The 25845-nt window shown below is 40.1% G+C and overlaps 2 protein-coding genes across 6 annotated transcripts in view; both read right to left on the bottom strand.

Annotated features, from left to right (window-relative positions):
• Positions 1–25845, bottom strand: part of UPP1 (uridine phosphorylase 1) — a 110913-nt gene that overhangs the window by 2143 nt on the left and 82925 nt on the right. Inside the window, exons 1-6 of one of the 5 annotated variants that reach the window (XM_057428780.1) lie at positions 8927–8969; positions 6620–6684; positions 3924–4041; positions 3317–3475; positions 1925–2039; positions 1256–1465 (exon numbers count right to left, since the gene is read on the bottom strand). In XM_057428780.1, coding sequence (XP_057284763.1) covers positions 1256–1465; positions 1925–2039; positions 3317–3475; positions 3924–4041; positions 6620–6672 — 655 coding nt within the window. In that variant the 5' untranslated portion in view covers positions 6673–6684; positions 8927–8969. Of the gene's footprint in view, positions 1–1255; positions 1466–1924; positions 2040–3316; positions 3476–3923; positions 4044–6548; positions 6687–8699; positions 8790–8853; positions 8970–25845 lie in introns of those variants that run through there. The other 4 variants (XM_057428781.1, XM_057428783.1, XM_057428782.1 and 1 more) reach the window with 4 other exon arrangements.
• Positions 13937–24487, bottom strand: CUNH7orf57 (chromosome unknown C7orf57 homolog). The gene is given in 8 exon segments (XM_057428835.1): positions 13937–14178; positions 16313–16494; positions 17375–17403; positions 17405–17478; positions 22724–22881; positions 23009–23117; positions 23893–24084; positions 24152–24487. Coding segments are annotated over 7 exon segments (795 nt in total). The 5' UTR covers positions 24071–24084; positions 24152–24487; the 3' UTR covers positions 13937–14113.

Here is a 25845-nt window from a genome sequence, read left to right as displayed (position 1 = left end):
CATGAATCAAAATTCATCAATCAACTTTAAGCTATATGCACTTTTTCTGTTTATTCATTGTTTAGAAAAACCATCAGGCTTGAAAATGCTTTCCTGATGCTACCTTAAAAGCTGACCATTTTATTAGTTTCAGACTCTCTAAGGTAAGAGAGTAAGAAAATCTTAAGCTAATTAGCTAATACTATTACAGGTTTTTTGAGAAAAATTATTAAAATTATTCAAGAATAACACTTATAGAGAAAAGACTAGCAGCATATGCACAGTAAAGTTCAAATTACAGTGTTTTACCTCATACCTTCTTGTTTTCAGGAGATGGACTCCTAAATTAATGCCTGTGAGCTTGCCCTCAGTTTTTGCTGTACGAGTTAAAAACATTCCTGACACCTTTTTTTTAACATCGTTTTCACCTGTGACTGGCGCTTAAGGAGATACACAAACTGACTGCATCTGCTTCTAAACAAGCCTGAGAACTACCATGACTCTGCATTGCACCTTTTGTCACCTACTCAGTAACAGCTAGAGATAGAAGTACCAGGTGCCATCTACACTCTGTTCCGGTAAGGTTTGAAAGATGTTTGTGAACAGACTTGGGAAATCAGAAAAGCACCTGAATATCTCCATGTTTATCCAAAGTAAGCCTTGGAGTTTTGCCCCTCCTACATGGAAGCACTGACACAACTCAGCAAAATATTGTCTTCTGCTGTCTGATCATCACTTTTCTCAAAATGCACAATGGGAAACAAGTCCCAACACTTCTTTTAGAAATATTTCCTTTAGATACCTAACCAGTGTGAAACAAATGAACAACAACCCCCAAAACACTATCATTCCCTCCCCCAAATAAAACAAGCCCAAACCAGCCACAAATAATTCTCACTCCTCTAACCCTCTTAGGATGCCTTGGTAAGCTACTGAAATTTTATGGAAAACACACCTAACTGCCGAGTACATAAAAAGCGTGTAATAGACTATATGTATTTCAGAGGATCTATTGAAGGTGGGGGGAAGTAAACTTCCACAAAATTAAAAATTTGATACAGCAAACTGCTAAGCACAATACTTGATCTTAGGTGTAGGAAAAATAGGTTCACTGTAGTTGACAAGTCCGCTCAAAGTAGAGAATGTGTTCTGCTCAGTGAACTGGACCCTTAATGTTAAGCATTATTCAGTATTTAAAATAATACTGAAAATACTATTTGATATTCATCTGTTACTGCTTATCATTACACTTCTGTTAGTCTGTCACCAGACTTACCTTCATAAAAATCCAAAGTGCACATTGTGTTTCCAATGACTGTATGGAATTGACCAATTTCTATGCTGCACTGCATCAGTTCCTTAGTTAGCTGTTCATCTAGGTTTGTACTGCGAATTACAGTCTTTCCCAGAACAACCTGCTCAAACTGAGGCTTGAAGGTGGCATCTACAGATTCTCTAGTTATAACCACTGAGCCTGGGTCCAGACCTGCAGTAAAAATAAATAGATATAGCTTCATAGTGTAGTTAATGCTTTGTTTCCACACATACAGAACACACGTCTTGAGCCAATCCTGCTTCTTTTAAAGGCAGCAGATTTGCCCCTGAATTCACCAAGAGACTTTTTACGCATGCTTAGCTGCTTCATTGCATTATTACAGATAATTTCTGAAATAATTAAATTTTACCTTTTTCACTATATATTCTTTCTTATCTCATATTTTTCATACAGGACAGAAATGTCCTTCTCCTCACATTGTCGGACCTCTTAAGTTTGTTTTGTCCAAAGACAGATATTGTTTTTTTCCTTCAAAATTATGGAAGAAAAATGATTCTTCTCCTGCAGAAAATTGTTCTGACCATCAACTACTTACTTGCAGTGAGATGTTTTACTCTCCTACACACAAGACTTAGTTTGAAGAAAGAAAGAAGTCAAGAGGGGAAATACCTATTCCACCAGATGTGCCAATACGAAAAATGGTTACGTTGGAACACTTGGCATGATACAGCAGCTTGATCAGCTCGTGCAACATGATTGCTATAGAAGGAATGCCCATACCATGCTGAAATGAAAGCAGAAATTCATATTCAGCACGCACATAGACAACACAAAATATATATGGAAGAAGGAGCAGGACAGTATCTCCTTCCTGATTACTTTTCTTCAAATGTCTCCTAACTCATTCGATGTAGGCCCTATGCTCTGGGCCTACTAAACAGAAAGACTCACACTGGCTTTGGTAGACTCAGATGAAGCATAATATTTCTAAAAATCATGAATTATAAAATACTTACATTCTCAAAAGTATAAGCAGGGTCATTTCCTAATAGCTGATAAATGCACTTTATCGCAGAACTGTTCTTAAACACCAAAAACCTGAACCTGAAGTGCTAGTGAATAGTTAAGCGATTTATTTTTTCAAAGTACAGACACTGTGGTTTAGTCACAAAATTCAGCAAATGTAAGTTCACTTTAACTTGCATGATAAAGAAATAATTACAGCTCAAAAGAGAGGGTGTAGGATGATACTACAGTTATGCAATTCAAGTATGCAATCATATCAACAAATTAAAGGTGTGACATTTTAAAATGCATACATGAGTTGGCAGCTCATGCATGCATTTCAAGTCCCATGGAATGCTACTCTTAAGTTATGTTAGCACACTGGACAATGCCACTGGATGTGATACAGCCAATTTTTCCAATATCCCATATACATCGACTTTTTTCCCCATATTATTTAGGACACTGAACAGGGACAAGGCAATAGGAAGTCTAATCAAAAAAATTTACAAGGTCATTCCTGTAACACCTCTGTGGTACATAGGGGAAAAAGGAGGCAAGAAAGGAGTGAAGGTCTCAGAGATTTGCTCTCTCATAAAAAAAGGGCTAAAAAAGAAATCTTAATTAGCTGAGTGCACTATTTTGAGCATGGCTGGTGGAAACGTAAAAACATGACTCCATCTACTAAGTGCTTAGAAGAAATATGCCTTCATACTTTCTACATTGAACAGTATCATCAAACTCTTCATCAGGAACTGCAGAGATAGTACAAGGGATGATGAGTTTAAACTTAAATACAGAAAGGAAGAAGTTCTTTACTGTGAGGGTGGTGAGGCACTGGAATGGGTTGCCCAAGGAAGTTGTGAATGCTCCATCCCTGGCGGTGTTCAAGGCCATGTTGGACAGAGCCTTGGGTGACATGGTTTAGTGGGAGGTGTCCCTGTCCATGGCAGGGGGGGGTTGGAATCAGATGATCTTAAGGTCCCTTCCAACCCTAATTATTCTATGATTCCATGATACGTGTCCCATAACTGAGTAAGTAAGTGAGGTACTTACACTGACAGATAAAACAGGTCCCACTTTGTACATCGCATAACGGTCAGTTCCTGCACAGATGTTAGGATAGTCACAACCAGGGCTCCCAAGCTCCAGTTCTTCAGCTATGTAGGCAATGAAAGCTTTCATCCGAGAAGGGCTACCGCCAACACATACAAACTGGGGAGGAGAGTATTCAACAAAACAAAATCAATTGCATGATTCACTATATCAAAGAACACGCAGAGATCAACATACGGATGCAAACACCTTCAGGTAACAGAACCAGATGCAATTCTTCTCATACAAATTCTAAAAGGCCATGAAGAAAAACTGGCAAAAAACACACTTCTATACACCACTCAAATTCCTTCATCCTGTTTAAACTAGTAAAAGACAGCTACTGATTTGAAGCCCCCCCCCCCCCCCCCCCAAAAGGGAAGTAAGAAACAATTATCCCAGATTTTGTTTGATATTGAAAGTGACAAGAACCCATAAAAGCTTATCCTCTTTCTATTCCCTCCTCATTTGGTAGTATGTTGACACATTTAGTCTTATTTTGAAGACAGCTACACTTCCACCTGCTATGGAAAAGCACTGGCTGGCTGAATGAAGCAAACTGCCTTACCTTTACATCTCCAAATAATGCTGGAAAATCATGGGTACCAGTCCCAAGAGCAAAATGGTACAGGATGTCTTCTTTCATTTTCTCCAGGTGAGGGTTGCAGAGATGGATAAAATTCTCTCTGCCAGGACAACAGCATAATGAAACTATATACACAACCCCCTGCATTGAACAGATGCTAATTTTGTGAAGTCAAGCAGTAAAAGTAGGGACATGCCACACCCAAGTATGCCTGCACTGCCTTATTTTGGTTCCTGATGCATTACTTTAAGAAAATCCTAAATTTTATGACCAACTTGCATCTCATAATAAATCACAATATTTAAAATTGCATTCATTACACAGGATGAAATTGCTGAAGAAAAGCCCAGATGGTAGGATGCATCTGCAACAGCGCAACCTTTATCTTAAATAATCTTAAAGCTGTGAACCAGGGTCGGTGTTTATGGAGAGCAGAACAACTGGGAGCTGGACCAGGGAATATACAGTAAGACACCTTTCTACATAGACAGTCCTTAGCATTGTCTAATGCTAGGATCTGGAAGAGGTAAAAAGAATTTACGTCCTCTTAAGTTGTTTCCTATAAGTAAGTCAGACAGCTTAAAAAAAAATCCCCACCCTTTCTGAAGATTCAGGAAACAACAAGGCAAGGAGGGAAAACTGAATTGCTCAGCGAATGGGATTGCCTTCATGGAAAATTTGGTAGTGGACTAACTAAGCAAGCTGAATTAATCATAAAACATCTGCCTTCTGTGCTTGACATTTTAAATTCAGTTGAAACAGGGAGGAAAGACTTAAGCTTAAGGAAAGACATAAGCTTAAGCAAAATACGGGCCAATACTTCAAAATAGTTTCCAAGACACGGAATCAAGCAATAAACATCTTTCACACACAGGAAGACGACTTAATAGCTTAATGAAGGCTCACTGCAGTCACAACATGGCTCAGGAAATTCAAACTGCTTTGTCAGAGGAGACAAACAAAAGAGTTCACCTGGAGTTTATGCAAAAACTTGGTGGGGCTCTGAAGCCTAAACAGAGGTGTTCAGCACTATTTGAGATGTTTTAGGTTATCTGGTCTGCCTTCTAATGCCTCTCCAGAAAGGCAGGGCTTTTCTGTAGGTCCTATGTCTTATCTGTCAACCTTGTGCAGGATGGATGGGTTACCTTAAGAAGCCTAAAATGGCCTAGATGCCCATACTGAACTGTTCCTCAGCGAAGAAAATAGCTAGAACCCCAATATTCTCAGTATAACAGTTGTTTCTGTTCTTGAAATTCTCACCCCAGTGTCAGTCACTATGGAGCAGCAGCTGCACAACCAAAGACAGAGTTACCATCCCAATCCACCCTATTGGTCCCAGCCCACCACTACCACCTTCAGCACAGAAAAAGCAGCCCAACAAAGCGGGTGGGCTGTTAGCTCCTTTGGTAGCAATTCCTCTCCATCTCCCACATGCCCCATTTGCTTCTCTCAAATCCTGCCCGAGGTGGAGCCAAAGGCTTCAGTTGCCTTTGTTCTTCCCTCTGAGAGACCTGTTTGACTACAGAAGAAATAAAGAACAGGTTTGTGGCTCTCTGGAAAGGCACAGACAGCCCAAGAGTTTGCCAGCTCACACAAGCAGAATTCCCAGGCTGCTCCTCTGAAATATTCTCCTCTTTGGTTTTGTGGGATTCTCTACCCATATTAAATGGGTCACTCACTAATGCAGACCTAATAGCTGGCTGTGATGTTTATTGGAATAGTTTTTACTTACAAATAGGATATGATTTGAAATCACTTTACAATTTGTTCTCAGTCAAGAAAAAGAAATATTTCCTTCTTCATGAGAATACCAGCATCAAAGCTTCTCTCCAGGAAATAAATTAGGAAAAGGTGAGGCCTCTGTTAAAAGTACAGGGAAATTCATGTAGTATGTGCCAACACCACCATCCTCATGCACGCCCTAAATACAGCTTCCTTCCTCAGCAGCGTCTGTATTTCACCTTTTTCATCTCATACCTTACCAACAAAGCTTTCCAACCCACTGCCTTCCTGCACCTAGAGGCTGTTACTAACTTGCACTGGTTATCTGCCCATCCAGATCTAATTGCAGACTTTAACCCTGGGGTAAAATGGGCAATAAAATAAGCATATCAATGTTTGTACATAGGACCAATATCATGAATTAACAGTAAAGGCAAAGTTTGACTGATAAAAATCTTTGGCCTGTAACTCTAAGGAGCAGACAATTTATTTCCCTTACGCTGTTTTAAAGCTGATGTTTGAAACAAAACGCAAATATATGAGGGCTAAACATGCAAGTACGGTTTTACTAAAAGCAGCTTAAAATAAGGTTTACAGAAACAGATTTCAATATTTGATTAAACTCCTGGAGCAGGTAGGCCTGGACATATGCAGCAACCAAAGTCAACATTTCAACAGCTCACTGCATTAAAAAATAAATAAATAATAAAACCAAACATCACCTATGTTTGGAAAAATTCACTGTCATGATAAATGAAAATAGCTAGCCAGCAAAGCCCACCGCATGGGCGTTTGTGGTTAAATCACATAAAGACTCCATTTCTCAGAACAGCTTCTACTAGATACTTGATGTTATAATCAATATTTGTACTATAAACTTTATCTTAAACTAAATGAGTAATAAGTTTGGGGAGGAAGGTAAATATGAACATGGACAATTCATTTCCGAATCTTACTTTGAAGACTGTTCATCATCAGTTTTCTTCTTGTCTGGGATACCAGGAGCCATGTATGCTTATACCTAGAATTATATTTAAAAAATCAGATATAAAGTGCGTCAAAATACATAAAGCTAGCATCATTAACAGTGAGACAAACCCTCTATATACATGATGCTGTCATGAATATTAAACCTCCAAAATAACCCAGCCCCACTACAGCAAAATGAGTATCACCACCTTCAAACCACTAAAACTTGAACTAATCCCTTTCTAAGGTAACCCCCATCTCACCACTACTTCCGTTCCATGGTATAAGCAACAACCGGTCCATGGGCCAAAGAGAGGTAAGTCTCATAGCTAACTAAACAACCCTCTTTCTTCTGTTACTCCCACAATGACAGTGACTGCTGACCTAGCCTTAGCCCTCCTTCACCCCTGCCTCCAGAAGGCCTCCGAAGCTCATCTCTAACTGCCATATGCCTGAAACCAGAGTTCAGGAAGCACCTTAATCATAATATACATTCCATTAAACTCCTCATACCAACAATAAGAGATTTTTATCTGCTCCAGTGTAAGGGCAAGGAAGGTTAAAACAAACCGTAACTCCAAAAAGTCACAGCCCTTTATCATATTTTTTCCTAATCCATTAACCTATACTATAAATCTTCTTTCTGCATACAAATAGGCAAATATATCACTGAAGCTTTGGTGCCGACACAATGACAAAATTATAGAATGATTCATTCGTTGTTATTTTCAGAAGTGACAACAACTACGTGCCAGAGTTGGCACTTTCTGGGAATACCCTTAGAGAATGTATTGAATCAGAAGTTCTGCTCTACCCTCCCTTATAAGAGGCCTGACAGCACATACACTGTAATCCTTAAAAACCCCAGGATTACACTACAAGGAAACAAAGAAATCAATCTTGCAACAGAATTACATAATATGTGAATTTTGAAAGAACTGAAAACCAAACGAGATTAACCTGAAGTCTGTGTGTTAAAAGCCACTGAATAATGGGAATGTATTAAAACTTTCAAGGACATTTTCTTCATTTAAGATGTAACCTTTATTAAACAGACCTAACCATCACATGTACTACACATACTAAACATATGCTAGATTCCATGCTCAAGGAAGTAAACTATAAAAGTCACATTTAGAATCATTATGCATCCTTGTGGTCATAGGATTAATCAGTTCCCACAGGGCATCGTTATTATATCACGTGCATCACAGGAAAAATGCATCATTTGTTCCAAGAAAACTACAGTGCTAATAACAAGGAGTTATCAGATAAGAAGAAACATCAAAATGCTTTTTATGTACCTAGATGACAACTGGCTGCAAACAAACCAAGGATATTCATTCAGCTGCTGTTCGCACCATTAAGCAGCCACATAATTTTTAACAGTGTTCTTGGTTCTGTGATGCTCTAAGTAACAATGTACTTCAAGAAAATCTGACAGTAAAGTTCTGACATTGCACAGGTGCAGAGTACCCTCTCCAGCAGCACCCAACCGGAGATGCCTTGGGAGAAACAGCAGAAAGGAGCAAGCAGAACTCAGTTTTGCCAAGGCAGACCCTTCCGGCCATCACACGGAAGACAACAGGCACCCGATTACCATAAAGCTGTAAAACTCTCACACTGCCTATACAAACGGAGATTTTTATAGACACGTCAAAACTTCCAGCAGCCATCCTCCATCAGACTGATGCTCAAGAATAATGTGCTCCCAGCAGGATGCAGCACAAGAAAGGGCACGGCCTGCTTCAACATGTGTGTGACTCCTCTCCCCAGTGATTCAAAAGCGGGCAGAATCCATTATATCTCATTACACACACACACACTATTTTTTTGTTTCCTGGTGGTGGTTTGGGTTTTTGTTTTGTTTGTTGGTTGGTTTTGTCCGGTTGCTTTTTTTCTTTAGGAAAGTCTCAGTTAGTAGTATCTTTAAGGAAAAGCTCCAGGTTAGCGTTGATCCATCATTAGAAAACCGGACGAGCCCCTGCAAAACTGTTTTCTGCCCTGAGCGTCCCCCATCGAGGTTATGCATGCAATGACAGCTCGCTCCCGACGCTCATCACTTACTTCCAGCCGGCTTCCTGCCCGGCGGGCAGCTCCCATCCACCCAAGCTCGAAAATAACGGCACCACCGAACCTCCCATCCCACCAGGCCTCTGGCCCCACCGCTCTCAACCACCGCTCCCCCGCACCGGTCGTATGCTCCCCCACAGAACGGCACCCAGGGTTCCGCCGCTACCCGCCCGCGGGGGTCCTGGTGACCGGCGGCTGGAGGGGCTCTGCTGAGCTCTCACCTGGGGCAGCGGAGCCACCGCTGTGAACCGCAGCTCTCTCTCTCGGTGTACCTGGCCGAGCTGCGGGGTGCGCTGGCAGACCCACCTTCCAGCAGCGGCGGGCGGGAAGGAACTGTACGGCACAGCACCTCCCCGCCCCGCCCCGGGCGGGGCCCGCAGCACCGGGCGCGGTTAACTCTCGGCGCGCCGGCCGCCCGCGGCGGAGCGAGCCCCGAACATCGGTAAGGGGGTGGGTGCGAGAGCCGGTCTCCTGCCGCTCCTCGGCAGATCTGCTTCGAGGCGGCGAGGATGATGTGATAATACACATGTACACACGATAAACACGTGCTGGCCACGCCGAGGAGCACAGCCAGGTTGTGTGGGTGGCGGTGTCTATACCGGTCTTTCTACATGTATATTCATACAGCCTGCCTGTAAGTGCACTTCTTTTACTAGCGCTTTGGTATGGCAAAAAACACGTGGTGAGAAAAGAGCACAGACTGCTGCTAACAGACTAGACTCTTTCAGCTGGAAGGGACCTACAATGATCATCTAATCCAAGTGCCTGAACAGGGGTGACAAAGTTAAAGCATGTTGTTAAGGGCATTGTCCAAATGCCACTGCCAGGCTTGGGGCACTGAACTCCCCTCAAGCACAGCTTGTTCCAATGTTTGACCACTCAGTAAAGAAATGCTTCCCAATGTCCAATCTTTGAAGCATTCCTACATGTCTTCTCACTGGATGCCAGGCAGAAGAGCTCAGCACCTCCCTCTCCACTCTCCCTCCTCAGGGAGCTGTAGAGAGCAATGATGTCGCCCCTCAGCCCCCTTTTCTCCACACTAGACAAGCTCAAAGTCCTTTGCTGCTCCTCACAGGACATGCCTTACAGCCTTTCCACCAGCTTTGTTGCCCTCCTCTGGATGCCTTCAAGGACCTTCATACCCTTCTTAAATTGTGGGGCAGAGAACTGCTCCCAGCACTCAAGGTGAGGCTGCATCAACACTGAATACAGTGGGATCATCACCTCTCTTGACCAGCTGGTCATGCTATGTTGGATGCACCCCAGGATGAAGTTTGCCCTCTGCGCTGCCAGGACTCACTGCTGACTCACATTTTTCAAGCCTACTGCTGACCAGCACCCCCAGATCCCTTTCTGCAGCACTGCTCTCCAGCCATTTCTCTCCCCATTTATATCTGTGCCCAGTGTCACTCTGTCCTAAGTGCAGAACCCAGCATTTCAACTTGTTAAATTTCACCCCATAAATCACTGCCCAATGCTCTGACCTATCCAGATCCCTCTGCAACGCCTCTTGTCCCTCAAAAGAGTCAACAGTGCCTCCCAGTTGGTGTCATCAGCAGATTTGGCAATGGTGCATTCAACTCCTGCATCCAGAGCATTGATAAATGTATTGAACACCTCTGGTTACAGTCACCAGCCAGGTGTAGCCACATTCACTACAACTCTTGGTGCTCTGCCCTTCAGCCTTCCATCCCAGCACTCCAGTGATGGGACTCACTCCACCAAGTCTCTAATACCAATGATATCAGCTCTGGGAGCTGACCAACACTTCCAGTTCATCCTGTTTTTTTCCTCATACTGCAAATGTTGGTGTACACGTATTCAAGATACGCTCCCGAGCCCCCCATGCTCCCAGAAGCAGTGTAAATATTCCCACTAGCATTGCCATCCTCAGGCAATACCATGTCAACCTTTGGCTTACCTTCAGCAATCCTGTTGGTATCCCCTTCTGCCACTGATTCTAGTTTAAAGCCCTCTCAAGCAGTCCCACCAGTTTATGTCCAAAGACACATTCTTCCCATTGGGAGAGCTGGATTCCATCAGGTTCCAAGCATTGCAACATTTTCCTCTATTTGAGGAGTACAAGTGCTAATACAAAGACCACTATGTGAGTCTGGAAAATTTCATTGAAAACAGAACCTGAGTTACCTGACCAGTAGTTTATTTGGCCATTGCACCAGCCAATGATAACAGTGTAGTATTTAAAATAAGTATACCCCTTCCTGCTCACCATTTACCATCTTTATAGTTAATCAGTCAAATAATTCAGTGTAGCTGTCTGGATACTTACCTACTGCATTTTGGTTCTTGTCATTCTGGATGTTTATTATCATTAATACTATTAATAGGAGGACAAATCATTACTACTATTAATAGGAGGACAAAACATGTTAACACTGAACTTCTGTATTTCTGTTTCTAGCTTATTTTCCAGGCTATAGCATAATATATAACTACATTCTGAAAAATGATCTGCAGAGAACTGCAAAACCAGAACATTACACTCTTCACAGAAAAGAGCTGGCTTCATCCTGCATCTTTTACAACTAAGTCTGCATTACTCAGTACAGGTACAAGTATTTAAGAAATAGATATGCTGAATCAATGAAATTTTAGATGCTTAAGAAATGCATGGGCAATTCAACTGTTGCGTGCATTGCTATACAAAGAAAGTTAATGTATGTGTATCCTTCATCTCTGAAAACATGTTTATATTCAAGTCTAGTCTAAGAAGACATAAGTGGTAAGAATGAAGTATATATTCAGTCACATTAAAATGAAAACAGCCATTAGACTCTGCTGTGGAAAAACAGTTGCATGTAAAAACAAAGTTACTCTTTGGTACCTAAACTGTCAAGTTATTTTTAAATCTGTATCTGGAATTCTCTTTTAAAAATATTCACATATTCAGTATACTTGGGTTCAATTCATAAAATGCAACTGCACTTTTGTTTTATCTTTGGGCTTGCAAATCAATCAGTATTCAAAAGTAAGAAGTGAGATAATTTCTTACTTAAAGGCATTCAAGTCAGAAACGGAGCACAACACAACTAAATAAACATTTCAGCATTTAAAACAATATGGATAGATTCTGTAAGAAATTACCCAGCTTTCAACTTTGGCATCTCTCTGAATAACACTGAAAACCCTCCCAGACCCAGAAGCTTCCACTGCTGTCACATGGAACTACTGATGACTTTTAAAACTGCCAGCAACATGACTGCATTGACTCACAAGTAAATAACAAACATAACTACTGAAGCAAGGTGAACTCAAGCAACAGATTTCCATCCTCCAGTTGGGACTTTGTGATTTGTTACACTACTTTGATTTCACAGCTCTTGGAGAACTGGCAAGTTATGCTTCTGCTGCAGCTCTGCACTATCAAGAATTCACAAGCAGGAATTCCAGGATCTTCTACCTGCTCTTACCAAGAGAAATCTGTTAATATTTTACCTCATAGTAGTCAAACTGTGATCCATGAAGACTCAGTTGACTGACAGTGCAGATCAAATATCTCCTTGGCTTGACTAAGGAAAGCTGAGTGTACATTAATGGCATGTAAGTAAGCTTTTAAGAATGTAAGAATGTCATGTGGATATCACCTAATAGTGACTAAGGAATAATTTTTACAATTAGACTTCTAAAATATCTGAAATATCTGAAATAGACTTCTAAAATATCTGAAAACCAGCAATATAAACAGTTCTAAGACCACAAGTACAATAAAACAAAACAGTGCTGAGTGACCATGCTGGGATCTCAGTTGTCTTTCTGTCTCTACCTTCAACAATTGCCTAAAAATTCTGACAGGTTTGGACAAGGACTCCAATACTGATGAAGAACTGTTCAAAAGTAAAGAGGACCTAGATATCAAAAAACTCAATGCAATAAATTTGCTTTAGGAAGATCTGTATACATCTTAATGTATATAATATAATTCCATAATATAGAAAAGAATTACTAGAATTCTTCTTGCAGGTCAGCAGTATTGCAGCCACAAAGGAATTCTTATGTTATGGAATAGATTTTGAGGGCTTCAGCACAGCAAGCACTTTCAAGTCTGTGTGAACAGGTGATTTATAAATTTGTCTATATTTTTACCCATGTTAGTTGGGGTTGTTTGGGTTTTTTTTTGTGGTAACAACTGTCTCCAACTTCTTCAGTACATTTGTACTAAACACCTTTCAGAAAACTTTCTACAAAAGAGACTGAAATGGACTTAACATATGCTTAAGAGCAAAATACCTTCTTAGCCCCTATGAGCATAACCACCACACACACACACACACTTGGCTGCCCTGCCATGAAGCGATTTAACTCCAAAGAGTTTCATCATCACCTCTTATTTCCCCTTTCTTTCATGTTTTGGACAGTAAATCATGTAATTGCAAACAGTATTTGCAAAAGCAGTTTTTCCTGTAATGGAAGTCAAAAGATAAAAAGTGAGACGGTAAAGTAGCACTACTGCTGATAGTTATACCCTTAAAGTATGCTATAAAGGCTGTCATACAAATAAATTACTTTACTGTTGCAGTTTACCATTGATGGGCACAACAGACCCAGCCCTCTATTACACTTTTCTTACAGATGCTAAAAGTAAAAATTATAACCTTATCCAAAGACTATCAAATAAAGACAGCTGAATTCCCAGATAAGGTATGCTCATATGACTGAGTAATACTGAAATAATATCATAAAATGGCACTTTTATTTTTGGAAAATATCATGCAGCTCTGGTGATTACTGTATTAGGTGTAAAGTTTTGTAGTTGAAAACCTAAGGGTATCAACAGTCTGTTTGGCTTTAAGCATTACTTAGCAACAATTAAATTGTAAGTGAAAACAGCTTTAAGGTAGTAATTCCCTCCTGCCCTCCAGATACAGCTTGTTATAAGCTTTTTGTATAGTTGGAAAACTTTGCTGATTAACCAATAACTGTACTTTCAGGTTTTTTCATATGCTTTAGACTTTTATTTTTGTAAATATGACTTAGATGAATTGTTAGTTAGAATGAACAGCAAAGATGGACTCAGATGCTGGGTCTAACAACAACAGCAAAACTTTCACCAACTTTCACTGAAAATTTTGAGGGTTCAGATTAGCAACAAGTTTACCTATTTCCAATCAATTTTCATATCAAGGTTCTAAAGAAAAGCAATATTAAGGCAAATCCTCTCAACATTCTGTTCAAATATATATTCAGTTACACATTTTTAAATCTTTTTAGATTCAAAGGTGTACAATGTACTGAGTACACTCTGAAAAGGAGACTAAAAATTACCGTTTACTTATTAAAAACTTCGCTTTTCATAGTAGTAGCAAAAAATATCATATTGAAATTGCATCCACTTTCTAATGGGCTTTATAATAAATATTCAATTATTCATAGGATTTTAAGGATATATCCTAACTCAGCAGTGGCTTTGACTCATTGCTTGTAGGTGCTTATTCAGACTCTGATGGCTCTGAATCTGCAATAAAAAAAAATTAAATAAAAATTAAAGTTCTTTGGATAACTTCAACTGCAATAAAAAGGTCAATTATAATTTTCAGTTTTTCTCTCACATCAAAAGGCATACAAATCCCAGTACTTTTATATTTTAGCTAGTAAGATAGAGAAGCTACCTACAAGGTTTGCACATATGATGTAAATCTGTAAGCCAGCATACATGGGTTACAGATTTACATACCGAAGGGGATGCATTTCCTGTCTGATGTCCTGGACTTATCCTGTGCAAGACATAACCAAGAAAGCTCCATCTCAAAAGGGAGCTGCAAGGTGCTCATGCTGCCAATTGCTTTGGATGAGCAGACAAAATTACCTAAGTGGGAAAATATAAGCACTACCTTCAGCACATACCTGAAAGAACGAAAAGGTCAAAACTGAATCAAAGCATGTGCCTGGATGAAACCACACTGTTAAGAACATTTAAAAACCAAAAAACTCCTTTTATATCGAGATACAGAATCTCTCTCAATCGGAATGTAGCTATGATCGACAAAGGAGGGCAATGCAAGCAAAGCAGGAGGTATTATCTAAGAATCTGTAAAAGAAAAGCATTTCAAAAATAAGATATATAGATACATCTTCTTTTTGAAGATACATCAAACTATGCAGCATACTGGCTTTACAGCAGTCTTTTGAGTATACCCATCATTTTGGTCTCTATGCATAGGTGGTATAACCAAACCAATATGATTACTCCGAAAAAGCTCCAGCTTCCTTCAAATCCAAAGGCACATTTCACATTAAAGAAATTGATTATCACTAAATGAATGAATTTGAGATTTCAAAAAATGAAAAATCCTTTCATGTTACAGTAATGCAAAAGAAAAATGTCAGTGCACAAGAAAGTTCAATAGCATCCGAAAACAAAAGAATAATGAAGGTTCTTTCATGCTAAGGAAGAGCTTTTTTAGGCTCCACAGCTCAATTGTTAGGTCATTGCATCTCCTAAGGCAGCATCTCTGCATGACCAGAGTTTGGATACTTAAGCTAACCCAAGAAGTCACTCTTCAAAGTCATGCACCCTCTTTCAGGTCCAAACTGAAATCTGGTTTCATCCCTACTTTTATACCAGTTTTATTTCTGAACAATAACACACAACTTCTAGTTTTGTTTGCCTGATTTCTTCTGATACTCACCTGGAAGAAAAGATTCAGCACACACAGACACACACAAACACAGTTACTGTTCCTGTACTGATGTAAGGAAAACATGATGAATTCAGAAAGTGCTAAGGTGTCACAGAAAGTAAATTAACTGTCCTCTAAGCCTTTCACACATTGATATACCAAGATCAAGGGAGTCATGGCAATCCCCAGTGTATACAAAAGCATTCAGTGATACAAATAAAAAAATAAACGAAATTCTGGAACTTGCAACCTCTGTGTTCAACAGCATTTTAAAAGGTTGCTATAGGAAACTGACATACCCTCCATGGTTACCAAGCCATTGTAAAAAGCCTGAGCAAAAGGTCTTTGACATAAGGAAGGGGAATTTTCCACCCTTTAACCTTTCTTCCTAAGTATTTTCAAATGATGTCTTTCATAGCTATTGCAATTATGCATGACAAAGAAAGGCCTGAAATCGTAGGTAAACATCAAATAATGTTTTTTCTCTAATAAAACTGTTACAATGCCGCTGTCTTTACAATGCGCATATATCTGTTTTGACAAAGTCTTACAAACAGTTCTCTATTTCTTAAACATCAGTATCGATGACATTTGCCAAAGCAGTTTTCAGAAAAATATTAGTGGCCACAGACAATTCACAACAAATAGGCAACAAATATTTTATTTTGCTTAAATTTAGGCAGAAGGACAGCTGTGCCTTTGCAACATTTCGCAAAAACACAGAAGCGCCTGGATTAGAACCGAGCATACTTCTGGAATTGTAAAGATGGAAAAAATCCATTAAATCCCTGCCTTCGCTGACTACAAACAGGAGCACACTTTTCTTTAGCTGCTCATAGGGAACTGTAAGCTAAGCAGAGCAATTCAGTTAAGTCTCACCGTATCCAAAGAGAAATGATTCAGGCTGCCCTCTGCTGTTACCTTGAGATCCCAACTCGCTTGAAAAGAAACAGCTTTCAAAAATGATACCTTTGGACTGATCACTATTTTCTGATGTTTCTTTAATGTTTTTGTTTCTTCCTGTACACTGCTGAAGCCAGTCAGTCCCATAACCATTGCTAATTAATTTGCTAAAGTTTACTGCTTCGTTTTTTCTTCTTAGCAGGCCTGTAAATCCAGATATGTTAAGGAAAACAATGGTATAAGTAAACAAAAATGGGGATTAGATGGTAAAATTTTATTTTGCACAGAAAGGGAATTATCCTTATAATTTATTTCTAAATAACTAAACATATATTCCACATGTAATAATCTAAGAATTGAAGATTATCAGAATTAAGACCACTATTCTGGTCTTAAGAGGAAAAAAAGTGAAAAATGAAAATCACACAAGAATGCGTAAGCAAAAAAGGCTGACAATACTCATTCTGTGCTGCACAAAGATGCAATTTTGTTACAGATTTGCTCATTAGGCAGTTTACTAATTTATTCTGCATCATTAATGTATTTCTAAAACATACTGGGATTACTGATGACTGCACAATAAATTTTTAAGACAAAGTACACAGAAACAATTCAGTTTTGCACAAAGCTGATGATACTACATCACATCATGGGTGATATAATAATTTCCTTAAAATACTTATTCTCCATGTTCATTGCAGTAGTTTTGCTGTGACTGATCTTACACAGGCTACAGTTTGTGTTTTCTTAAAATAATAGTAGCCTCACTTGTGTCTTTGTAACCTATGTTTACAGAACTAACAATATACATTATTATTTGAATCTGTACACTGGCATTGAGGACAAAACCAAGACAATTTAGAATACAATAAAAGCATGCTACATGAAGACATGCAACTCTATGCTTAGTTTTCCTAAAGCAAAGTTATACTGAATAGCTTTCCTGTATGACTTTAAGTGCTATTACTAAAATAGTTTTACAAACAACAAAAATACCACAGATAATAGCAAGTTTAGTAGCAGTAAAGGATCCATGAAGCCCATAAACGTAGCCACTAATCTGCACTTTCACAAATAGTAATAGTACTTGCTTAGGAATTTAATAAATTTCATGAGCATACTACTTACATGGGTGGTAAGGAAAGTTTATTTTTCCCCACTAAATTCCTTGTTCGTAGAAACATTTGGCATTCTGCTTGGATATTTAGGGTTTATAGCTGGGAGCTTTACCTGTGTTAGAGAAATCTTAATTAAAGGAGTTATGATAAAAATAACCAAGAAGATTGTATGATAGTATAACCTTCAAAAGTGAAGAATATATTAAAGGCCCCAAGTCTTGTCAAACTTCATTATCTTACCTATATTATTTCCATAAGTAAGAGTAGAGGATCATAAAGAAATAGCAAAAGATAAAGCAGAACCTTAGTCAGTCATTCTAGATGAGATCAGCTGTTTTTTCACTATGTCAATAAAGCAAAATGTGCTCTCCACAAGCTTTTCCCCCACAGTACACCTCTACCCTAAGTTAAACTTCCAATTCAAACTATCGCAGCCTCTTATCTTGGCTCCTTTCTCTGTATGCTGTGTACGAAAACATCCCAATCAGATTAGAATTATTACTTGCAAGTTACTTTAAAAAAATCAGGACAGAGAAACTGGAAGTGAAATGTATTGCTCTGTAGACTGAAAAGTACATTAAGGATAAGTACATTAAGGATACTTTCCTCCTATGTGGAAATACCTACTGTGATACAGTTAACAGAGCAAAAAATTATGAACAAAACGCAAAAATTAGATGCACCATTATCAGACACTACAAAACAACTCCCATGAAAACATCCATGAGAAGATTCCAAAGTAGATGTAAACACACCACAGACTGCTCAAGGAGCCTGTGCACATTTAAAAAGAAAGAGCAAAGAGAAGTATAATGGTATTTGAATACATCTGATCAGTGAGCTAGTTAACAAGCCACTAAAAGAAGCAGACCTGGATGTTCAGAGAGTATAAATTTTATTATTTTCTGAAAGAAAGTGAAGCCTAAGACAGACAGTTCTACTAATTCTGAAACAGGACACCAATGCAAACCAACGTGTTAAGTCAGTGCTGAAATCCCTACAGACTTCAATAGAATCAAAGTTTCACCAAAAGAAAAATTTCAGAATCTGGTAAAGAATAAGTGGATGGGCTACTAGATTTCAGGCTGACTATGCTGAAGCTTAAAAAGATGAAAAAAATGGACATTTGTCAAAGAAGAAGAGATGATACCAGCAAGAGCATGCAGTGATGCTGGAAGCAGTGATGTTGGAGGAAGAGTAGAGTTTGTTGTCCAAACTAGAGATTAAAATATGCTTTAGTTATTCAGAACTGCTTTTCAAATCCACCAACACTACACTCTGCTGAAGCAGCTTACTCGTGCTTTACATTTCACAAATCGTATCCTATTGTGCAAAAAATTATAGTACTGTCTTCCATCTACCATTAAAATGCACCATTTCAGATCTGACATACCATGGAAGTTTTAGATCCAGCCCAGCTACTTAACAGTTTCAACTGACAAAAGCAATTTAGTAAGACAAGTAGAAATCACCAAACTCGGTCACCTTTGTCACATATTGAAGGCATGATGGCACACAGGGCAACACGGAAAAACTGACAGGCAAGATACAAATGGCAGATGGAAAGTTGAGACTCCTCTTGGCATTGAAGCAAAGCACTAGAAAAAGAAGTCTAATAATTAAAAAGTTAATTAAAAGGTAGGAAGAGGGGGAAAACCTAGAGAGAATGACTAGAGATAGACAAAGGCCAAACTCAGAAGGGAAAAAAAAAAAAAAAAGATAAAAAAAGGCAATGAGAAAACATCTGAAGGCTGCTACCAAGGCTGTCATATTGTTTAACATGTTCTGTTTCTTTTCTTGGTATTAGATGAGACAGACTAGCATAAACTGCAGGTATCAAAACATTCCCTACTGTTCAAATGAGTTGAGGAGTAACAAAAGGAGCGAGGAAACAGATCAGAATTTGGCTTTGGAGGGCACCTGCAATCTGCCAGGTGCTGTTTGTTACTTTGCTTTGTTTACAAATTCAGCATTAAAAGCAGACCCTTGTCCCACCACACCCCAACGATTATAGCTGGGGAGGCATTTTCACTTTGACAATCTTCTATTTTACAGAGGACAACTTACCCAGATAAAGCAAACTATGTAGGACATCTTTTGCATGCTCTCAGTTTAAAGTGATTTCTCTCTTTGTCAAGAGATAGCAACAACATACCCTAAAAATTACTACCTAAATTTATTATACATACACAATTATTAGTCTCAGATTCAAGAAACATGAAATGTGATAAGTATTGTGCCTCACTAGTATATTAAGAACAACAGATACCTACTGCCAGCATGGAAAGCTAAAAGCCCCTGGATGAAGCCCTGGCTACCCTGCAATCAAGGGAAAATTTGATTACCTTCCAATTCTCTCTCTTCCAAATCCTGACCTCAAACAAGTAATCCTTTTTACTACAGCACATACATAGGGATGGATGTATGCGTATATATATACACACACACACACATTTCAGGCAAGTGACTAAAAGGGATTTCTTCATAAATGAAGTAATAATCTTGCTGATGATGCAGGAAGATTGCCTAATGCTGATGCTAACCATGACACAACCTTGCAACAGATCTCTCACTCTTACACATGGCTGCCTCTTTCTTAAGAGTCATAGCATTTTCAATCCAACCCAGCTGGTCCATATGATGCATAAGCAAAATACGCATACTTAGGCTCTGTCGTGGTTTAAACCAAGTCAGGTAACTTGTTCACTCACTCCCCTCCTTCTTTCCCTCCCCCTACTCCTGGAGGGATGGAGAGGAGAATCAAAAAGAATGCAACTCCCACAGGTTGAGATAAGAACAGTTTAGTAACTAAGGTATAACACAAATCACTACTGCTACTACCAACAACAATGATAAAGGAAATAACAAGGGAAAAGAATACAACACCTCACCACCAGCCGACCGATAACTCGCCCCCCAAGCCTGACCAAGCACCAACCCATACCTCCTCCAACCCCACAGTCTACCAGCCCTTCCGGCTAACTCCCAGTTACATCCTGGGCATGACATGCTGTGGTATGGAATACCTCTTCGGCTAGCTTGGGTCAGGTATCCTGTCTCTGCTTCCTCCCGGCTTCCCCTCCTCCCTGGCAGAGCATGAGGCTCACAAAGTCCTTGGCCAAACCAAAACATCATTGTTATCAGCTCTGTTCCCAAGCTGAAAGTCAAAACACAGCACTGCACCAGCTACCAAGAAGGAGAAAAATGACTGCTACTGCTGAACCCAGGACAGGCTCATAGACCATTATGTTGCCATGAGCATAGAAGCTAAATCCTTCATGCACTAACACATCTTCCCAGCATTTTGCTGCAAAATTCCCAGAAGAATAAGAATTATCCCTGTGATTAAGGCATTAAGGAGGAACTACAGGATCCATCCCAAGGCACAGAGAACCATGTAATGGTCCTCCTGATCTCCAGTCCTCTACACATTGACAATCATAATATGATTAACAGTGGAGATTCCAATACTTCAAAACAAAGTGGCATAAAGGCTTAATGTTCTAGAGAAAGGGCCCACCTGGGAAACAATGTTTTCCAAACGGAGTTGAAGAGGTACCCTTAGAAGTCAGAATGTTTTTGCACTTGTGCCTAAGGGCACCCTAAGGCATTTATCTCCATGACTCCATCATGAGTGTCTTCTGAGCAACTGCTTATCAGACTGGACTGAAAAATATTTTCAGTATGTTCAGTCTCAATAGTTGAAGTAGTTTGCTGCTGCAATATAATCACACAGTCAAACAAAGGAATTGAATATTGCTTAGAAATTTGCTTGTGGTGTTTTGGAATATATCTCTTACATTTCAACATGCAAGAGGTACACTGAGAAAACTAAAGTCAAGACCATTTGGCAGGGCTAGATCCATTGTCTCACTTAAAGACTCTTCAGAAAGGTAGTCTGTAAGCACAGGATAGAAACCTCCTGTAAGAGGAGATACAAGAAGCAGCTGTGAAAAAAGCATCATGCAAAGTTTCAAGATATACAAGGCACTTTTCAGGGTACAAGAAAGGTACTATGAAGGATAACCATTCCAGTGATGGTGGTATGGAGGTAAAGCTAAAGCTAGAGACGCAGAATCTGCCTTGTCAGGCACGTAGTCCTAAAGAAAAAGATTTGATAGATTTAGCACCTCAGACAAAAACTCAACTTCAGCTTCCAAAAGAACAGTGTAGACTATCTTTCAGGACCTCAGCAGACTTTGAAATTGAGCTGAATATACAACAAATTTGCTTTATATTTGGTGCTAAATAAAACATATGGAAACTTTCATTCACATGACTGAATGAAACTGTCTATCAAACTTCACACAAACAGAAATGGATCTCAGTCTCACTTCACCAGTCACCACATGGACTTGCATTACTCTTACTGTTACCAAAGTTTGACTTTTAGAGTACTGAAGATCCTTTCAAGAGACCCCATGGCAAGCCAAGTTTCCATTTTCAGTCCTTGTACCTCTGATTGAAAAAAAGATTCACCTACAAGCACCAGGCAAATTGTAGCGTAAGCATATATTGCTTGTTTGCCTCTTTCCACATATTAAGTAAACATTCCCTAACCTATTCAGTAATGAGGCGTTCCCATCTGCACGTGCCATCGTTCTGAATTTGCACTACTCATCTCAGCAAAGGCTAAGAACTTTTTTCCTAAAATATTCAACATCCTTCCCTCTCTTCAAGTACATCAAACACCTTTCCATGGATACTCCAAAGACCTACAGTAAATTAGGCAACCAAGATTACAGAGAATATTAATAAAACCGTAAGGTTTCAACTTCTAAAACAGGCAAGGGCGTGGAGGATGAAAGAGGGAGGACAGGAGAGAGGCTTCCTGGACAAAATGCCAAGATCACTACAGAAAGGTTTGTTCTGGACATAGCTTGTGCTATACTTATTTTGTCTTGGTTACATCTTCTGTTCAAAGACAGCTACTGCAGTATCTTTAGAGACTCTCTTGCATCTTAAACTAAAGCACACTGCTTTTTTGGAAAAGTCTTCTGTTCCTTTCTCCTTCTCATTTCTTCTTCCCCGAAAATTACTAGACAAAAATTCTCTTCACCAAGACTGAACTGCAGGGGAAATAAAGCATAAGGAGATGGAAACTAACTACTGGCCTTCTTTCACACTTCAGTATATGCACTATATAATGTGACTGGAAACTGCATTTCTGTTTCTTATGCTATACCTACTGCACTTGAGAAACACAGCTTTCTCCTCAATTAACTGCAATATAAAGATTGTCTCTGGAACACAGAAGCTTGGGTGGACTACAGCTTCCCTTCTATAACAGGCCCATCTACAAGTGTCTTCACAAGCTCTACAAAACAAGCAAGTGACAGAGTGCCTCTCCATCATATCTTCTTTTTCTCTGCCTTTTCTTTGTCCTCAGCATCCTGCTGCCAAACAGTTTTCGTATCAAAATCGAAAGGGCCTCTTATCTCACAATGGTTACCACAGTGTTCATCAGCCTTAAACTCTCTGTGAATTACATAATCTGGTAGAAAGGAAACATAGCTCCTGCAGGCAAAGATTTAACACCTGTTTATTATACAAGGGATACATATCTTCTACTTTAGTACAACAGCATTTTAAACACTACCAAGTGAAGAACCCAAGAAGTTATGCAAGGTCTCAGCAGACTTACTGTGGCTTATTGGTCGCTGGGGGATTGGAGCAGTGCAAGTACCAGTCAGGTGCAGCATATGCTGCTGGAGAGGATTTACTTATCACAGCAGTGTAGTGCTTCAGTAGGTCTTGAGAGAAAAAGACAAAAACTGCTACTTTTCTGACTTTTATCTGGTTGCAAAAGCATTACCTTTGTTTTCAGGTTACTGTTTTATCAGGAAAAAGTGCTTGATTTATTTAGTAAGGACCATTTGTTTCCCTTCATAAAATGGATAGTCAGAACCTTGCAGCATTATGTTCCACTTGTGCTTTATCTTGCTCTAAATGCTTTGAAATGTTTCTACTGCTCTGTTAATTCTCATTTATGGATTTGTCATCTTGCTCAGAGCATGCATGCTCAAGTTCCTCAAGCTTCCTTCTTAGATAAAGGAAATAACAAAACCACAGATCACCTTCATACAAGAACAAATATATACAGCACTGTAACAAACTGAATGTCATCACAAAAAACAAAACAAAACAAAAACAAACAAAACAAAACAAAACCCCACACTTTATAAACCTCTACCAAGTTCTCTGATGAAGCTTTCTTGTGGCATCATTTTCACCAGACTGCTACTTAAACAGCCCAAGCATAAATGGTACAGACCTCACTGAAATGCAGCTAAATTGTCATCATCTGCTTAGATCAGATACAGTGCAAGACTACACATTTTGACACAGGTACCTATACACAACTGACTACAAGGATGGCTTGACAAGGTGACATCGCTCATTAACTTTTCATTTAACTTCAAAATTCAAGAGGATTCTTCTGTAGTATCTACAGGCACTTCCCACCACCACACCCAAGCAAAGCCAAAGAAAACAAAGGAAAACAAAATGAGCAAGACAGACACCCACCAGATTGGCCTCCTTGCTTTGCCAGCCTGACATAAGCTGAATCTGTCTCTGATCCCCTGCGGCACCTGGATGGCATTTCATGTGGAGCATTTGCAAGATCACCAAGACCTGGAATCTGGGATGTTGGAGGAAGTGGGGTCTTAAGGGTTACTGACTTCTCTGGTCCTGTTAGTGGCATGTGGTATTACTGTCCTATGATAATGGAAAAGAAAACACTTATGGTAAAACCCTCTTCCAGGCAATAACAAATCGAGCCCACCTGGAACTTGAGCAACATGCTGTGTTGTTCAGCTTGGAGACAGAAGACCAGGCTTGGTTATTCTGGGGAATATAGTAAACACAACATCTAGAGGATCAGATGCAACAAGGGAACTTCGGTTTCAGTTTTGAAACGGCATTCAAATTTCACATACTGTGTTCTAATACAGGGGATCATGCATCTTCATGAAGAAAACTATTTCCAAGAACACCAAGAGCAGCAAGAGGCACAGACAGCAAGAAGCACTTAAGCTTTTGTTTCCATTTCCTCCTCACACATTAACAAAAGCAAAGGCAGTACCTGTTTGCAGGTCTTTATTTATAAAACAAGCAAACTAAGTCCCCACCTCCCCAAAAACATCCGACCAGCACCCAACCTCTAGATACCTTACTTTCTCAACTTCTAGTGAGCAAAAAAGAAAATGTAAACAAACCTTCATTAATCGGAAAAGGGAGTGGCAGACAAGGAAGAAAAAGTCTAAGGAATTATGTCACAGGACACTTGCCAAGTTACTCCAAGTGCATCAAATACAATTTCGTGGGTGTAAGTAAACTACCCTAAGGCAGGCAGCCTATTAAAGAGCTCTTAGGTACACATAAATGTTAACTATGCTGCAACTCATGTCTAAGAATTCCCCAAAGCACTTACTCTTCCTGGTATCAGGAGTGGAAAACATTAGACTATGTTTGCTGTCACTTCATTAACTGGTCCATGAGAAACTGCACAGCCCAATTATCCCAAAGGCTCTCTCTCTCCTTTGCAATTTGCTGGGTTGCCACTCTCCTGAATCTCTACTGCACACCACAGTTTAAGATTATGAAACAAAATCAAAACTTCCTCTAAGGGGGATCGGGAACCCCAGTCAAACAGGCTGAGCAGTACTAGGCTTCACCTAGAGGGCAGAGTGTTTCAGAGCGTTTTTTCCCACCTGACATCTTCTAGAAGAGCCCTGCAAAAGGAGGAAATGCCCTCATACAGCATGCAAGAGGACACTAGGTGGAATGATTTTGGGATGGCAAAGATACATGGAGCTCCACCAGTACTTGCCGAAACTCGGTCAGGCAGGAACTGGCTGTCAAAGAAACCCCAACAATGGCACTCTCCTTTTGCTGGGCTTTGCAGAGCTATGCAAAGGCCAGCAATTAGCTCTACATTCCCCAACAGGATCTTCCTAACACCCATCCAAACAGCAAGCTCTTCACCTGACACAGAAAAAGCTCCTTCTCTTCCAACCTGGCTTCGGCAACAGTCTGAAGCGCTAGAGATAGCCTGGCACCCAGGCACTAGCACCTCCAGCACAGGCACAGGCGGGAGACAACCGGGTTGAGCTCTGCGAGAACCCCCTTGGTGGCTGCACCACACCGCGCCTTTAGCTTCAACCCTACAGTCACGGGCCTGCCGGAAAGCCGCACCTCTCCTTGCCGCGGGGCACGGAGAGACCCTGGGGTAGAAAGGCCAGAGAAAGAAAGACCCAGCGAAACAGAAACAGCCACCGACAGCTCCTCCACTTGCCCACCGCGGCTCCCCGACCCTGTCCGCAGGTAGAAGGCCTACACGGGAGGCAGCGCGGCACCGGGCCTGCTGTCCCGCTGCGGGAAGCCTAACGCAGCACCACCCACACGCAACACCGCCTCGGACAACTCCCATCCCTCACAGCCGCAGACTCCCTGCTGGAGAGGTGGGGCCTCACCTGC

This window comes from Pezoporus wallicus, unplaced genomic scaffold (assembly GCF_028554395.1).
Source record: "Pezoporus wallicus isolate ANWC-B61680 ecotype Strahan unplaced genomic scaffold, APGP_CSIRO_Pwel_v1 contig_6658, whole genome shotgun sequence".
Classification (NCBI taxonomy): Eukaryota; Metazoa; Chordata; class Aves; order Psittaciformes; family Psittacidae; genus Pezoporus; species Pezoporus wallicus.
Note: the sequence above shows the minus strand (reverse complement) of the source record. Positions and strands in the feature narration are given on the sequence as shown.